Source organism: Colobus angolensis, unplaced genomic scaffold (assembly GCF_000951035.1).
Source record: "Colobus angolensis palliatus isolate OR3802 unplaced genomic scaffold, Cang.pa_1.0 Scaffold241, whole genome shotgun sequence".
NCBI classification, from domain to species: domain Eukaryota; kingdom Metazoa; phylum Chordata; class Mammalia; order Primates; family Cercopithecidae; genus Colobus; species Colobus angolensis.
In genome coordinates, this window is record NW_012115611.1 from 597,511 (window position 1) to 615,807 (window position 18,297).

General features: G+C 38.3%; 1 protein-coding gene across 2 annotated transcripts in view; it reads left to right on the forward strand.

The window, feature by feature from the left end:
• Positions 1-5,846, forward strand: part of PRIM2 (primase, DNA, polypeptide 2 (58kDa)) — a 410,194-nt gene extending 404,348 nt beyond the window's left edge. For both annotated transcript variants that reach the window (XM_011945621.1, XM_011945620.1), the window contains exon 14: positions 4,923-5,846. In XM_011945621.1, the coding sequence (XP_011801011.1) occupies positions 4,923-5,153 (231 nt within the window). In that variant the 3' untranslated portion in view covers positions 5,154-5,846. The remainder of the gene's footprint in view (positions 1-4,922) is intronic.
• The last annotated feature ends 12,451 nt before the right edge of the window (positions 5,847-18,297 follow it).

An 18,297-nucleotide genomic window follows, 5' to 3' on the forward strand; every position in this document is an offset into this window, starting at 1 on the left:
CACCTCCCGGGTTCACGCCATTCTCCTGCCTCAGCCTCCCGAGTAGCTGGGACTACAGACGCCCAGCTATTTTTTTGTATTTTTAGTGGAGATAGGGTTTCACTGTGTTAGCCAGGATGGTCTCGATCTCCTGACCTCGTGATCCACCTGCCTTGGCCTCCCAAAGTGCTGGGATTATAGGCGTGAGCCACCGTGCCTCGGCCGCTACCATTGACTTTCTACACAGAATTAGAAAAAAACTACTTTAAATTTCATATGGAACCAAAAAAGAGCCCGCATAGCCAAGACAATCCTAAGCCAAAAAAAAATAGCTGGAGGCATAATGCTACCCGACTTCACACTATGCTACAATGCTACAGTAACCAAAACAGCATGCTACTGTTACCAAAACAGATATATAGACCAATGGAACAGAACAGAGGCCTCAGAAATAACACCACACATCCACAACAATCTGAACGTTGACAGACCTGACAAACAAGCAATGGGGAAAAGATTCCCTATTTAATAAATAGTTTTGAAAAAACTGGCTAGCCATATGCGGAAAACTGAAAGTGGACCCCTTCCTTACACCTTACACAAAAATTAACTCAGATGGATTAAAGACTTAAACATAAGACCTAAAACCATAAAAACCCCAGAAGAAAACCCAGGCAATACCAGTCAGGACATAGGCATGGCAAAGACTTCATGACTAAAACACCAAAAGCAATGCCAACAGAAGCCAAAATTGATAAATGAGATCTGATTAAACTAAAGAGCTTCTGCACAGCAAAAGAAACAGTCATCAGAGTGAACAGGCAACCTACAGAATGGGAGAAAATTTTTGCAATCTATCCATCTGACAAAAGGCTAATAACAAGAATCTACAAAGAACTTAAACAAATTTACAAGAAAAAAATAACCCTGTCAAAAAGTGGGTGAAGGATATGAACAGACACTTCTAAAAAGAAGACATTTATGCAACCAACAAACATGAAAAAATGCTCATCATCACTGGTCATTGGGTAAATGCAAATCAAAACTACAATGACATATCATCTCATGCCAGTTAGAATCATGGTCATTAAAACATCAGGAAACAACAGATGCTGGAGAGGATGTGGAGAAATAGGAATGCTTTTACACTGTTGGTGGGAGTGTAAATTAGTTCAACCATTGTGGAAGACAGTGTGGCAATTCTGCAAGGATCTAGAACCACAAATACCATTTGACCCAGCAATCCCATTACTGGGCATATACCCAAAGGATTATAAATCATGCTACTATAAAGACACATGCACACGTATGTTTATTATGGCACTGTTCACAAGAGCAAAGACTTGGAACCAACCCAAATGCCCATCAATGATAGACTGGGTAAAGAAAATGTGGCACATATACACCATGGAATACTATACAGCCATAAAAAAGGATAAGTTCATGTCCTTTGCAGGGACATGAATGAAGCTGGAAACCATCACTCTCCGCAAACTGACACAAGATCAGAAACCAAACACTGCATGCTGTCTCTCATAAGTGGGAGTTGAACAATGAGAGCACATGGACACAGGGAGGGGGATATCACATACCGGGGCCCGTTTGGGTGGGGTTGCTAGGGGAAGGATAGCATTAGGAGAATTACCTAACGTAGATGACGGATTGATGGGTGCAGCAAACCACCGTGGCACGTGTATACCTATGTAACAAACCTGCACGTTCTGCATATGTACTCCAGAACTTAAAGTATAATTAAAAAAAAAAAATTTAAATGGGGATTCACTAAAGATATGCACATACCTTAAATATTATATCTTAAACTTAAGACATTTGAATGCCATTTATTTGTTAGGGCAAAGTCTTTTGAGTATCGTTTAGTGTTTGGAATTTGATTTTATCTTTCTTTTATAAATTATACCCATAGTACGGCATCAGCAATTTCCAACTTGGATTCCTTAAAGTAGAAAAGGAACTTGATATGCAAAGCAATAGGATCTTTCTTCCTCTCCTTCTGTGACTTCAACCTTTTTTTTTTCTAAGTGACTTGCCTTTCTTGAGTCTTTAAAAACATTTAATGTAGATTTCATAGAACTAACAACTCTTTCTTTTACATTCATTTTTATTTGCTTTTCCCATAGCAACCCTATGACTTAACGCTGTTATCTCCATTTCATAGATGAAGAAACTCAGACTTTAAAAAGATTACCCTATTTCATTTTGTGCACATTGAAGTCTAATAAACGTATTGCTAACTGACAACTTGAAGCGAGGTATAGAAAATCCTAACATTTTTATAGCATAAGATATTAGATTATTTTTGCATAAAATACAACTATGTTTTTATAATCTTTATAGCCAAGTTTCTCTCTAGAAATAAAATTTATAATGGAGCTATCATTATCAGTTTGATTTTGCACACAATCTCTTGAAACAGATTTCAGAGCAACTAATGATCTAGTCAGAAGGCCTGAATTTTAATTCAGACAAAACCAGTTACTAATTCTATGACTTTGAATAAACTATCTATTCTCCTTAGGCCTCTGTACATGGAGGAGATTCAATTTAATGGATTCCCCAAGGTCTTTCTAATCTCTGGTTTTCTGTTTACAAACTAGAAAGCCTTCTGATTAAAATGTATTAGACAATAAACTTACTTTTTGTGAAACACATTGCAAAATGCAAAATTTATATTGGATTTTTAATGAATTGGGTGGAAATTGAATATAATAAAGAAGTTCATAAATGATCCCATTGTTAATAAAAATTATAGATATAAAAGATTTTGGAAACATTTTGAAATCAAGCAGTTAAGTTAAAAAGATTAGGCAAAGATAAAAATTTGTTCTTAATGATCTATAACTTTTAAAATCAGTCTGTATACTCTCCATCTGTTACACAGTGGAATTACTGTAAAATTAGCCTAACGTGTATTAACAACTGGTGAAACAGAATCAGAGATTCCTAGGGTACTTAAATAAGTATTATCAGAAAAGACTTATGTCTGTCTGTTGGTCTGTCCACCAGTAGGGTTCATTCTAGACCATAGCAGCAACCCCTTTTTTCCTGGCCAATTCATTTTAATCTGCTATAAGATTATACACAACTTCAGTCGCACCACGTCTCTTTTTAAGGGTTTTTGGTCACTCTCTGTTGCCTAGAGAATTAAGTCTTGACCACTTACCCTGATTTTCAAGGCTCTCTCAGGCTGGACCCTGCCTGTCTTTCCAAACTCATTCCTTATTGTTTCCTTGCATGTGCCTTTCATACTAGGTTGTGTGAACTATTTCATATTTGCTTTCCCAGGACATTGTCTCTTTACTTTGCTCACGTGGTCCTGCTGCAAATATTGCCTTTCCCCTCATCATCCCAGCTTTTCACTCTCTGCATCTTTCCAGACCCAACTCAAATAGCACTTCTCTTTCAAAGCCTTCCTTGATCTCAGCCGAAATTTCTCTCTACTGTGGAGTGTAATAGGTCTTTATCTGTGACCCTCATCACTTCTCCATTCTTGGTAGATGTTTTTAAGTATATGACTTACTGGACTGGAAATTCGAGTTGGTCAAATGTATCCCTGTATGCTGAATAGCGAATAGTTTATAACACAGTCTTTTATATAGTAAGGCTTTAATTAAATATGCAAAATTATCACTGGTATACACTATTTCTGGGTCCACCTCACCAAATATTAGATACCTACAGTGTGCAAGTCACTTCAGTATGAAGGATGAGACATAAAAGGATTAGTTAACAGAAGACAGATGAACAAAAGAAATGGAATGACTTCTCAGTTTCCAAAAACTTGATAAATGAAAATACCACCAAAGAAACCAATAGTCACTCACTCAAGCAAAATGATACTTTTGTTGTCAATTCCAACTGCAGAAGGCGAGAAGGCAGGGATTTGAGACTGTGGAAAGCAAACTGCATGTAAGGAGAGGAGTGCATAATTTGAAATGATACTCAAAATTAAAGTTTAATGATAGTATTTGAGAAAAAATAACATAAGTTATGAACTAGGCATGTTTGTATTCAGGCACAGTGAAATTTACAGGAAGAGATTTTCTGTAAGAAGACCAAGGAAACGCCAAGATTAGAATGAAGAATTACATTGACTTAGGTTGCTTTTTCGGTTTATATCATACTAAATGAGATTGCATATGCCAGACTTACAAGTAAGCTCTAAAACACAAGTGGTATCAGGGACCAGTATCAAAATGATCAAAAGTGATTTTATGATCACTTAAAAAACAAAAAAACCACAAATATTTATTGGCCTACAATGTGGCAGGCCTTTTACTTGGAACTGGGGATATAATAATGGATCACACAGGTCCCTAACCTGTGCCTCACTAACACACAGTGTCACACACATACACACACACACACACAGGGTTCTATTCCAAATACAGTTTTATAGTTTTCTAAGTTTTTATTTCGATGTAATTGTCAACCAGAATTGGTAATGTTTTGGGTATTGCCAGAATTGAAGGCATGGTGTAGATGGGAGGTGGCAGGTGGGAGTTGGGGACTGGGGAGGTGAGAGAAAGGTGTCTAGTATGCCCCAAGGATGAATGGTGATACCAGTCACTGAGAGCAAAGGATGGGGAGAGGGGAAAGGATACGTTTCCTATTGGGTGTGAACTGTCTTTGAGCAATCTTAGATGTTGAATAGGTGTTGGATAAGGGACTGAAACTAGATAGGGAACTAGAGCCAAACACAGAGGCTCAGACTAGAAATATAAATGTGGGAGCCATTAAAGTTTGGGTAGTGGTTGAAGCTCTCCTTGAATGAAATGGTGTTAGTAGTTGATTGTTAGAATGTGTACAGCTAGAATCCATGTTTCAGTTATTAAGTTTTAAACAAGGACTAGAACAGTTTTTGAAACTCATATATTTATAGCTTTGCCATGTATTAATGCAATGTAAATTTCCTTCCTTTACAGGTGGATGATTGTGGCTTTTCTTTGAATCATCCTAATCAGTTCTTTTGTGAGAGCCAACGTATTCTAAATGGTGGTAAAGACATAAAGAAGGAGCCTATCCAACCAGAAACTCCTCAACCCAAACCAAGTATCCAGAAAACCAAGGATGTATCATCTGCTCTGGCCTCTTTAAATTCCTCTCTGGAAATGGATATGGAAGGACTAGAAGATTACTTTAGTGAAGATTCTTAGGCAGTTTTGTAACCCTTTTTTTGTAACCCTTTTTCCTCATAGCCTTCATTTCCTGTTTTTAAGATTTTGCTTTTGTTGTTGTTGAAAAAGGGTTTCACTCTGTCACCCAGGCTGTAGTGCAGTGACACAATTACAGCTGATTGTCGCCTCGACCTTCCCAGCTCAAGTGATCCTCCTGCCTCAGCCTCCCAAGTAGTTGGGACCACAGGTGTGCACGCCATACCCAGATAATTTTTTTAAAAAATTTTTGTGGAGGTGGGGGTCTCCCTATGTTGCCCAGGCAGATCTCAAACTCCTGGGCTCAAGTGATCCTCATACCTCAACCTCCCAAAGTGCTGGGATTACAAGTGTGAGCCACTGTGCCTGGCCTTTCTTTTTTTAACCTTTTTGTTTAACTTCTCTCTTCACTGCATCCCAGTCCATCTATAGGAAAGCAGGTTTGAGGTAAAAACAAAGACCTTTACTATATTTTGCTTTGACAAAAGGAAAGAGGAAGAGTTTCTGTTAAAATCTATCACTTGAGTGATGTCATTTAAGTCCTGTTTTAGGAGATAAAAATAACTTTTGGGACTGGTTAAAGTCCCCCAGAAACTATAATACAGTTAAGAACAACTTTTGTTTTAACTCTTATCACTTTGTAATTTTGACTCAATCCTTTTCTGTACCATTTTTGTTAATAAATATCAAAGTGTACGTGACAGTGTCTGTGTATAATTGGGAAAGTCTTATGTCATAACAGAATGAAGTTAGCTTTAGAAAGCCGAGCATAGAAATGTAGGTCTTCGTTGTGTTAAAAGGGAAATGTTAGAAGCACTCTCGCCACTGTAGTTCAGTGAGAAATTTTATGATAGAATGTTTTGTATCTGGCAGTTTTTAAAGTGGTCATTTGGAATATCCAACACACTGCTTATCACTAATGAAGATTTTAAACTTTTCTTTACCTTTTTTTTTTTTTTTAAGAGTTGACCTGTTTTTGGTTATTCTACATCAGGCACCTTTGAGTGGCACCAAACTCTCCGGAGGGAACTGTGACTTGGGAATTAAAAGAAACAAAATTTGTATAGCCAGTTATATTTATTAAGGAATAATAGGGATATTTTATTATGTAAAATAATGGCACATCTTATCTGGTGCCATTACTCTGGGGACAGGTTTATGAAGAATAGACAATTACCAAGCAAGAAGGTTGTACATATAAAGTGTTTATTTTACCCTCCAACTTCCATACCTTATTACTTATGTGGTTGCTGTGAATTACCAAATAGATTCAGTAAATTAATTAACTTCACCAATGAATAGTGATACTTGTAGTAACTCCCTCCTTTCAGTGCCAGCAATAGAAGTTAATAAATGTTGTGGATGATTACAGACGTATGAGACCAATGCCCTGTTCGCTCTGCCTGCTTTTGTCAAGGGAGTAAGGTGAAGTTGATGATCCCCCTGGCACGTATGCCTTGTGGAGCAGTGCCATTGTGGATACCCTCGTCTACATAATGATTTCCTCCCGGGGCTCTACTCACTCACCAACAGGATTTGGGGTGCTCAGGAAACCCGGTTTGAAACATAGTTCTTCCTCATCTATTACCTTGGAATATGTGAAAAGTATTAGTGTATTTCTGTCTTTTCCTGGTAAAGAGGGATTTTTTTATTTTATCCTTTTGAATCAGATACTAACTAAATTAAAAAGAGGACATTGTATTCAGAAAACTAGACCTAGCAGCACCGTGTTTTTAATCATGTGATAAACTGCATCACGATGAAAAGGATTAAACAGGATCAGATCATCAGAAACTAAAAACGTCAACTAACTGAGTTTTCATTTTAGGCTTCTGAGTCAAAGATTTCTTGGAATATTTAGCAACATATAATTAAATGAGATACTATCTAAACTTTCACTTGTCTTGGTGAATTATTATTTCCTAGTTCAGAAAATAGTATTATTCCACTACAAATTACCCCTATAAATCTCTGCCTTCTGAAACCATCTGCTACTCCCTTCATCATTTGTAGTTCTCAACAGGAATCTGATGATTGCCTGCCACTTTATCCAAGGACTGCAAAACCACAAGTCCTTTTTTAAAAAAAAATAAGAACAAGTGCTACCTGGAGCTGTTTTAACCACAGAATTAAGGTAGCTTTAGAAAGCCGAGCATAGAAATGTAGGTCTTCGTTGTGTTAAAAGGGAGATATTAGAAGCACTCTCGCCACTGTAGTTCAATGAGAAATTTTATGATAGAATGTTTTGTATCTGGCAGCATTTTGCAAGGCTGTCTTTTTCTACTGCTTCATGTTCTCCTTCTTTTATGAAGCCTGTGCTCCCACCAGCTAAAAGGACAGAGTCATTAACGGCATGGTAGATGTAGCTTACTGGACTATTTATTTTATGCTGGCAGCCCCAGGAAATTGTGTCATCCCACTTGAATGTTTTATATGTGTCTAGTCCAACTCCAAAATAACACCAGTTTAAATATTAGTTGTATTACAGGTTCAATTCAATTTATTCATAAGACATCTATTATACAGAAGAATATATAAACATTCTGTGAAATCGATAGATTAGAGGATAGGGGATAGAGGTTTATAAAAGAAGATCAAAATTAATGCTTTTCTGGTGCTTTTTGGAGTTGGAAAAAGCAACTTATTTTTCATGCTTCACAGGTCTTGACAATTTTGATTTGTTTTCTTTGAGAGCAGACCTGTTTGAATTGGTTGATGTAGAAAGAACCCAAAAGAAAAATCAAAAGCCAACAACCTCTTTTCAAAACAGTAGCCAGTGAAAAAGAATATGAGTCTTCCAGATCTTTTAACTTTTAGTCTTTTATTATCTCCTCAAGTAAGGGAGGCTGTATGATTATCAAAGACAAAAGAAGAAACAGCAAAAGAAAGAAACCAGGTTGGAAATTTGTAACTGGTTGAAGGAATGACATTGTTAGAAGAGATTCTGTCATATTTCTTTCAAGTTGTTTCTCCATAATGTTTTTCATTCTGCCCGTACAGTACAAAACTTAATTGCCATGTACATAAAAGAACACTAGGAAGGTTTTAAGTAAACTTTTTAGGACTGCTTATAATACTACAGAGTCATAAAAGTGAATAGTTATAGATTTCGAATGAGCTGGGAATGGAATAAAGCAATGGGAAAGATCTCTAATTCACGTAGAATTTTAATAAGCTAAGGGATTTCTTCTCTCTCTAAAAGCATGCAGGGTGTTTTGCTTGTTACACTTTGCTGTCTTATTGATACTCAGGGTCTTTGCAAGCAAACTTCTGTAATTCTTTACAAAGAAGAAAAAAAAACTTCTGGGATTTAAGCTTGAAAGGCAAAATGAGACAACTCTAAAGTTCTGTTTCAGTTAGAGTCTACTCTTTGCAAATTTAATCAAGGTCTTCCACAGGCATCAGCTTGACATTAAATTTAAGTGCCCATTAAAGTGAGAGTTTGACAGCAGTTCTGAATGTGAAGCTCAGTCTGAGGACATCTTTACAGCTGGAAGGGAAAAAAAAAAACGTTGAGAAGCCTCAAACCACTGTGGTAATTAGATCCATTTGTTAACTTCTTTTCTAATGTTGGCAAAGGGAGGGAGAGAAAAGGTTGACAGAGGCTGGAATCAGGAAGGCAGTCCAGAGCTCCCTGCAGAAATCAGGTAAGCACAGGGTCCTGTATTGCAGAGAATACTGGAGGATATTCCCTCTGACAAACGAGTGAGATGGGGAATTTATTTGAAGAACTTGATTCGGTTTGTCTTCCTTTCAACACACAGAGCCATGATGTGTGGAAGCTGTATTTTGGATAGGTGTGTTGGTTTGGTCATAAGGCCCTTTGGAAGACACACAGCGTTATTTGGGAGTGGACCTCTGGTGGTACATTGTTGGCCTGAAGAGTTAATGTTTCTCACAAGGGTATCTAACTTATATTCAGGTAATCACTTATTTACCCAAAACATCTGGTCTTTTCATTATTGAATTCCTTTTTCACGGGTTGCGATTGCCCTAGTCTAAGGCTTCTCACCATAATTGGCATTGTAGGCAATTAGCTTTGTGACTCTGTGGAAATCATGTCACTAGTAGGAAATTATCTCCCTGCTTCACTGACCTGCCTGTCAAAATTGATACTATTTCTTGTTACTGGTTTGCTTTCTATCCTGTAAGCTCTTTTTGTTCATTGCTTCATGACATTTTACTTTTTCCAGAATTATCACTGTAGAACCTTATCAAAGGATAAAGAATATGTCTTTATATAAAGCTCCTGCATTTCCCTTGAGCTTTCCATTGCAGTACTGTTTTAGAACATTGATGACAAGGTAGTGAAACAACACTGCTAATAAATGTATAATGGGTTTTTCAATTTAACCTTGCATTTCTAGGTATTCATTCACCACACTAGAACTATGAGACTCTTTAAGGCTTTGTTTAGTTTTGCACTGAAAGCACAGGGAAAAATAAATTCAACAAATACTGCATTTAATTTAAGACTGACCACCTTGTGCACATTTCCCCGATTACTCCCACACGTCATTTTTTTTTAGAGATCTTACCTGCTGTTTGGGTCATGGGATACCAAGGTCTTCATTACTGATTAAAAATGACATAGTGATACATACTTCTCTTTTATCTTCCCTTTCATTGGCAAGAATTAAACTGTGATTTAAACAATGCTCTACCACCCTTAACTCTTGGTTGTCCATAGAGTTCCTGCCTGTTTCTCTTCTTACTTCATGAATCTCCCTGAGTCAACTCATTCACCCCTATGGTATTTTTTTTCCATCCATATGCAAATAATCCCCAAATCTGTACCTCCAGCTGAGAATTCTCTGAGCACAGATCCATCCATCCAGCTATCTCTTGGATCTCTTTTTAGGATATCCCACAAGTATCTCAAATTTAATTTGTTCAAAAATCAAACCTATTCTCTCTCCTCACATCTATTTCTCACCCATTTTGTCAATGTAGAAACCCTAAAGTTAACCTGGACTATGATTTTCTACCTTCTCCATACATCCAAATCCAATTGATTCTGTTTTAATATCAGTGTGTCTAAACCAGTAGATCTCAAATGGGGGTAATTTTGCCATGGAGGAAGCATTTTTGGTGATCACAACGGGAGGAGGACCTGCTCTTGGCATCTAGTGGATGGAGGCTGAGGATGCTACTAAAAATCCTACAGTGTGCCAACTGTGCACAGGACAGCCCTTCCACAAAGAAATATGTGGCCCAAAATGTGCAGAAACCCTGTTCCAAACAGTGTCCTCTCCTCCCTTCCTTCCTTGTACTACATTAGATTGCCCTCTCATCATTCTAAGCGAAGTGGTCTCAACTTACTAACCTAGTCTCCATTTGCCCACCCTGAACCCCATCCCATATCCTTCTTCAAAATCTAATCCAAATACTTTTCCCCCAGGTGTGTGTCTTGAACATGGCTCTCCATTACCTATATGAGGAAGTCCAACCACCTATTATTTTGTGCATGAGGCCTTCCATGACCTGATTCTACCTCTCCAGTTCCATCTATTGCCACTCAGCTCCCTCCTCTATAATCCAATCCAGTGATTTAGCCATTCTGCACAAACTTTCCCTGCACATTCGACTACACACTCTCTCTTTCCTCATATTATCCTCCCTGCCCAGAATGCCCTTCCATTCCCTACCATGCTAACTACTGTTTCTCCTCTAAGGCTCAGGTTAGTACATTCCTTCAGCCTTCTCTATTGATCCCAGTATAGGTTCATTGTCCCTTTCAGTTCATCTAACATATGCCATGGATGCTATACTTAATACCTATATGACAGTACTTACAATCATCCATTTACTTATGTTTCCCTTATGTTTTTTAGTGTCATCCATTTACTTATGTTTCCATTATACTATAAAGTCCTTGAGGACAGAAACTGTATCACTTTCATATTTGAGTCCCTAATAATTAGCATTGTCTCTAGTTCTTAGCATCATGCATGACATTCTTGGGCACTCAGTAAACATGGGTAGAGTGCATGAATGGTTACTTGCTTATTAGGAATCTCAAATTCAGTGTTTTTAAGACCTACAAACAAGGGGTCGAATGGATTCTGGGCCCCAGATTGGAGGCATCACTTACAATCAAAACTTGGGCAAGCTCTTTAATTTTCCATGCTTCATTTGCTTCACATATGACAAGGGGATAATGATTACACCTACTTCAAGATGATTCTATTAGCTGCTGTTGCATTTACAACAGTCAGAATCCTGTCTGTCACATGGAAACACTTGTGTTATTTGATAACCCTTACAACAAATGTTATACTACCACATGAATTCTCCCTATTTCAGGGGCGTTCATTCTGAATATCCCTTACCTGGAGTAATCCTCATGTCCACTATAATGTGGTAGACTGTGGGAGCTGGGGGAACCCACCAAACAAGGTTTCAGCAAAAAGCACTCATGTCAGTGGATCTATGACTGCCACACCTTTGACACCTTTGTGGCCAGGCAGGGTAGATGGAGAATTGCGAATTATGAAATTGGAGGATTTCCTATGTGTGGGATATACTGTGGTATGAAAAGTTCCTCACAGGGTGTCACAGAGTACTGCTTGTTCTTAAAAAGGAGGGACTGAGGCAACTTGAGCTTTGGAATATGGAAATGTCAGTGGGTTTACATATGACTCCCAGTGAAAGTGATACCTGTGTAGTACCTAGTCTCCAAGCACTTAAAAAAGTACTTTTAGGTAGATAAAATTAGGTGCCACCATGGCACTTCTGGAAGTGGATAAGAATAGTGATCATCTGCATTTTCCCTAGAAATGACTCTCAGAGGCCTGGCATGGTGGCTCACACCTGTCACCATCACTTCAGGAGGTCAAGGTGGGAAGATCACGTGAGGCCAAGAGTTTGAGACTAGCCTGGGCAACAGTAAGACTGTCTCTACAAAAATAAAAATAAAAAAACTAGCCAGGCATGGTGGCACTCGCCTATACACCCAGCTACTCAGGAGGCTGGGGCAGGAGGATCACTTGAACCCAGGAGTGAAGCTGGAAACCATCATTCTCAGCAAACTATCGCAAGAACAGAAAACCAAACACTGCATGTTCTCACTCATAAGTGGGAGTTGAACAATGCGACCACATGGACACAAGGAGGGGAACATTGCACACTGGGGCCTGTTGGGGGGTGGGGAGCTGGGGGAGGGATAGCATTAGGAGAAATACCTAATGTAAAAGATGAGTTGATGGCTGTAGCAAATCAACATGACACATGTATACCTATGTAACAAACCTGCACATTGTACACATGTACCCTAGGAACTTAAAGTATAATAATAAAAATTTTAAAGTAGAGCCATAACCGTCATACAACATCATGGGAAATTTTATTTGCCTTGCCTACCAGTTTCTCAAGAATAATTATCATCATCTCCTGACTTGGTTAGAGGAATACACTTCTATTCCCTTGTCTACACCATGGAAACTTCCCTATCATCTCAATTTAATACCCCTTCCTGAACTACAACAACTTATCTCCTATAGAAGTGATCTGGGTTTAGATATTTTATTTCTGGTGTCCCACCCAGCCTCTAGTGCTATTGTGGTGGATGTCCCCTCTCAGTAACCCTGTTAAGAAGCTAGAAGCTTCGGTGCAAATTCTTACACTACACACAACACTTAAATCCAAACACATATTCCTTAGTAACTGGAACTGTACATCAAAATAAAATAAGCACTAGGGTAATATATACAACTTCTATCCATACTCAAATTGCAGGCTATAAAATGCACCAAGGCAGAGAGAACACAGAATGCCTCTGGGTGACTTTATCCTTATTGAGGAAAAACCGCCCGTTTGCGAAGGTGTTGTCCATTGTTTAGGAAGACAAACACGATGAGAGAGGCTCTTTACAGATTCCTGCCACTTAAACTGGAAGAATACAGCCCACACCAAATCCATTGCGTAATTCCTCCTTTTAAGCCTAACAGCAGGCACTTTAGAGGTGTCCTAATTCAACCTCTAAACCAATACAGTAGTCCTCACTTATCCACAGGGGATACATTCCAAGACACCCAGTGGATGCTTGAAATTACAGACAGTGACAAACTCTCTACATATTATATATTTTTTATCTGATATCAAAGATGGCTACTAAGTGACTAAAGGGCAGGTAGCATATAAAGTATGAATATGCTGTTCAAAGGAATGAGTCCCAGAAAGAGATGGCATGAGATTTCATTGTGCTACTCAGAACATTGTGCAATATAAAACTTATCAATTGTTTATTTCTGGAGTTTTCCATTTAATATTTCAGACTATAGTTGACCTTGGGTAAATGAAGCTACAGAAAGCAAAACTATGGATAAGGGGTAACTATTATCTAGCAAAGATTTTCTGCTTGTGAGCACTATGGTTTCTGTCGCAGCTACTCAACTCTGTTACTATACTACAAAAGCAACACAGACAATACATAAACAAATGAGTGTGACTAGATTTGGACTGAAATGGGCCAGATTTGACCTAGGCGAGTTTGCCAATCCTGACTTAGATGAATGGGGCAAAATCTTTGAAGGATACAAATGACCAAAACTGACTCAGAAAAGAAGTAGAATACCTGAATATCCTGTATTAACTAAAACTAGAATTTGTAACTTAAAATCTTCCCACAATTTCAGATCCAGATGGGTTCAATTATAAATCCTATGAAATATTGAAAAAAATAATGCCAATCCTATGCAAACTGTTTTAGAAACTAAGTGAGGACAGAACACTTTCCGACTCATACTATGAGGCCAGTGCCACCCTGAAACTATAACTAGACAATCACATTATAAGAAAAGAAAATTACAGACCAATATTTCTCACAAGCATAAAGGCAAGATCCTTAGCAAAATATTAGTAATTAAAATCAAGCAATATATAAAAAGGGCAAAACATCATGACCAAGTGAGATTTACCCCAGAATTGTAAGGTCAGTTTAACATACAATAAATCAATGTAATTTACCATGTTAACAAAATAAAAGCAAAAAAAAAAAAAACATTTCAATAGATAAAGAAAAAGCACTTAACAAAATTCAACATCTGTTCATCATAAGAACTCTCAGTGAACAAGCAATAGAAGGAAAATTCCTTAATCTGATAAAGGGCATCTATGAAAAATAAGATTTCTCCTAACTGTGAGGTAAGATCATACTTAATGGTGAAAGGCTGAATGCTTTCCTTTTAAGATCTGGAACAAGATAAGTATATTCATTTTCACCACTTCTCTTCAACACTATACTGAGAATCCTAGCTACTGCAACAAAGCCAAAAAAAAAAAAAAAAGAGAGAGAGAGACAGAGAGAGAAATGAAAGGCATACAAAGAAATGAAAGGCATACAGTTAGGAAAAGAAAGAAAGCTATCTTTCTTCATTGGTAACATGATTAAATATTTAGAAAATCCTATGGAATCTTGAGAAATGAATAAATTTAGTAAGGTCACAGGAGACAAGGCTAATATGCAAACATGACTTATGGTTCTATAAAATAGCAACAGTTAGAAATTGAGATTTCTAAAAATACCATTTATAACATCAAAAACATGAGATATTTATAAATAAATTTAACATATGTAAGATCTCTTCACTAAATACTAAAAAACATATATAAAATATATTAAAGAAGACCTAAATAAATATAGAGATGTACTATGTTCATAGATTAGAAGTCTCAATATTGTTTACATCTCAGTTCTCTTCAAATTGATCTACAGATTCAAAGTAATACCAACCAAAATCCCTGGATTTTTTTTTTCCATGTAAATTAACAAGCTGATACTAAATGTATATAAAACCCAAAGGACCGAGGAGAGCCAAAACAATTTTGAACAAGGAAAACAAGGCTGGAAGTCTTACATTATAATTTCAAGACTTACTGTAAAGTGACAGTAATCAAGACAGTATGGTATTGGTATAAGGAAAGACATGTAACAAAAAATATAGAACATCTCAAATGGACTCACACATACATGGTCAAATGATTCTTGAGAAAGGGAACAGTGTTAATGGAGGAAAGAAGGAAATAGTTCTTTAACCTTTGGTGTTGGATTATTTTAAAACTATATAACTGTAATTTACAAGTGTTTATATGTATATGTTCACACACTCATACTCTCTTCAAATTTGTTTTATGTAAGAATTATTTCAAACTAACAAAAGACTGAACATTTTGTAATGAATCCAATCTTTTTTGTTTATTTCAGGAAGGGGCATTTCTATTCTTTCAGTTTTGAAGGCAATCAACTAGTTTTTCTCATATGTCTCTTCTACTGTCTCTACCATCTCTTTCTAAAGTGAGTTTATAAGAAACACGTAAGAGGTCCAGAGGCCTGTTCCGAGATGGCCGAATAGGAACTGCTCTGGTCTGCAGCTCCCAGCGTGATTGATGCAGAAGACGGGTGATTTTCGCATTTCCAACTGAGGTACCCAGTTCATCTCATTGGGACTGGTTGAACAGTGGGTGCAGCCCACGGCGGGTGAGCCAAAGCAGGGCAGGGCATCGCCTCACCTGGGAAGAGCAAAGGGTCAGGGGATTTCCCTTTCCTAGCCAAGGGAAGCTGTGACAGACTGTACCTGGAAAAATGGGACACTGCTGTCCAAATACTGAGCTTTTCCCAAGGTCTTAGCAATTGGCAGACAAGGAGATTCTCTCCCATGCCTGGCTCGGCAGGTCCCACACCCACGGAGCCTTGCTCACTGCTAGCGCGGCAGTCTGAGATCGAACTGCGAGGTGGCAGCCTGGCTTGGGTGGGACGTCTGCTATTGCAGAGGCTTCAGTAGGTAAAGAAAGCAGCTGGGAAGCTCGAACTGGAGGGAGCCCACCACAGCTCAGCAAGGCCTACTGCCTTTATAGACCACCACTGTGGGCAGGGCATAGGTGAACAAAAGGCAGCAGACAACTTCTTCAGACTGAAAAGTCCCTGTCTGACAGCTCTGCAGAGAGCAGTGGTTCTCTCAGCATAGTGTATGTCTCTGAGAATGGACAGACTGCCTCCTCAAGTGGGTCCTTGACCCCCGTGTAGCCTAACTGGGAGAAACCTCCCAGTAGGGGCTGAGAGACACATCATATAAGTGGGTCACCCTCTGGGAGGAAGCTTCCAGAGGAAGGATCAGGCAGCAATATTTGCTGTTTTGCAATATTCGCTGTTCTGCAGCCTCCACTGGTGATTCGCTGTTCTGCAGCCTCCACTGTTCTGCAGCCTCCCAGGCAAAAAGGGTCTGGAGTGGATCTCCAGCAAACTCCAACAGACCTGCAGCTGAGGGACCTGACTGTTAGAAGGAAAACTAACAAACAGAAAGGAATAGCATCAACATCAACAAAAAGGACATCTACACCAAAACCTCATCTGTAGGTCACCAATATCAAAGACCAAAGGTAGATAAAACCACAAAGATGGGGAGAAACCAGAGCAGAAAAGCTGAAAATTCTAAAAACCATAGCACCTCTTCTTGAGAGGATCACAGCCCCTCGCCAGCAATGGAACAAAGCTGGATGGAGAATGACTTTGACAAGTTGACAGAAGTAGGCTTCAGAAGATTGGTAATAACAAACTTCTCTGAGCTAAAGGAGCATATTCGAACTGATCGCAAGGAAGTTAAAACCTTGAAAAAGGTTAGACGAATGGCTAACTAGAATAAACAGTGTAGAGAAGGCCTTAAATGACCTGAAGTTGAAAACCATGGCACGAGAACTACATAACACATGCACAAGCTTCAACAGCTGATTCCATCAAGTGGAAGAAAGGGTATCAGTGATTGAAGATCAAATTAATGAAATAAAGTGAGAAGAAAAGTTTAGAGTAAAAAGAAACAAACAAAGCCTCCAAGAAATATGAGATTATGTGAAAAGACCAAATCTACGTTTGATTGGTGTACCTGAAAGTGATGGGGAGAATGGAACCAAGTTGGAAAACACACTTCAGGATATTATCCAGGAGAACTTCTCCAACCCAGCAGGGCAGGCCAACATTCAAATTCAGGAAATACAGAGACCACCACAAAGATACTCCTTGAGAAGAGCAACCCCAAGACACATAATTGTCAGATTCACCAAGGTTGAAATAAAGGAAAAAATATTAAGGGCAGCCAGAGAAAAAGGTTGGGTTACCCACAAAGGGAAGTCCATCAGACTAATAGCAGATCTCTCTGCAGAAACCTGACAAGCCAGAAGAGAGTGGGGGTCAATATTCAACATTCTTAAAGAAAAGAATTTTCAACTCAGAATTTCATAGCCAGCCAAACTAAGTTTCATAAGATAAGGAGAAATAAAATCCTTTACAGACAAACAAATGCTGAGAGATTTTGTCACCATCAGGACTGCCTTACAAGAGTTCCTGAAGGAAGCACTAAACATGGAAAGGAATAACCGGTACCAGCAATTGCAAAAACATACCAAATTATAAAGACCATCAATGCAATGAAGAAACTGCATCAATTAACAGGCAAAATAACCAGCTAGCATCATAATGACAGGATCAAATTCACACATAACAATATTAACCTGAAACGTAAAGGGGCTAAATGCCCCAATTAAAAGACACACACTGGCAAATTGGATAAAGAGTTAAGACCAATCACTGCGCTGTATTCAGGAGACCCATCTCACATGCAGGGACACACATAGGCTAAAAATAAAGGGATGGAGGAAGATCTACCAAGCAAATGGAAGGAAAAAAAAGCAGGGGTTGCAATCCTAGTCTCTGATAAAACAGACTTTAAACCAACAAAGATCAAACGAGACAAAGAAGACCATTACATAATGTTAAAGGGATCAATTCAACAAGAAGAGCTAACTATCCTAAATATATATGTACCCAATGCAGGAGCACCCAGATTCATAAAGCAAGTCCTTAGAGACCTACAAAAAGACTTATACTCCCACACAATAATCATGGGAGCTTTTAACACCCCACTGTCAATATTAGACAGATCAAAGAGACAGAAGGTTAACAAGGATATCCAGGACTTGAACTCAGCTCTGCACAAAGCAGACCTAATAGAAATCTACAGAACTCTCCACCCCAAATCAACAGAATATAAATTGTTCTCAGCACTACATCGCACTTATTCTAAAATAGACCACATAATTGGAAGTAAAGCACTCCTCAGCAAATGTAAAAGAACAGAAATCACAACAAACTGTCTCT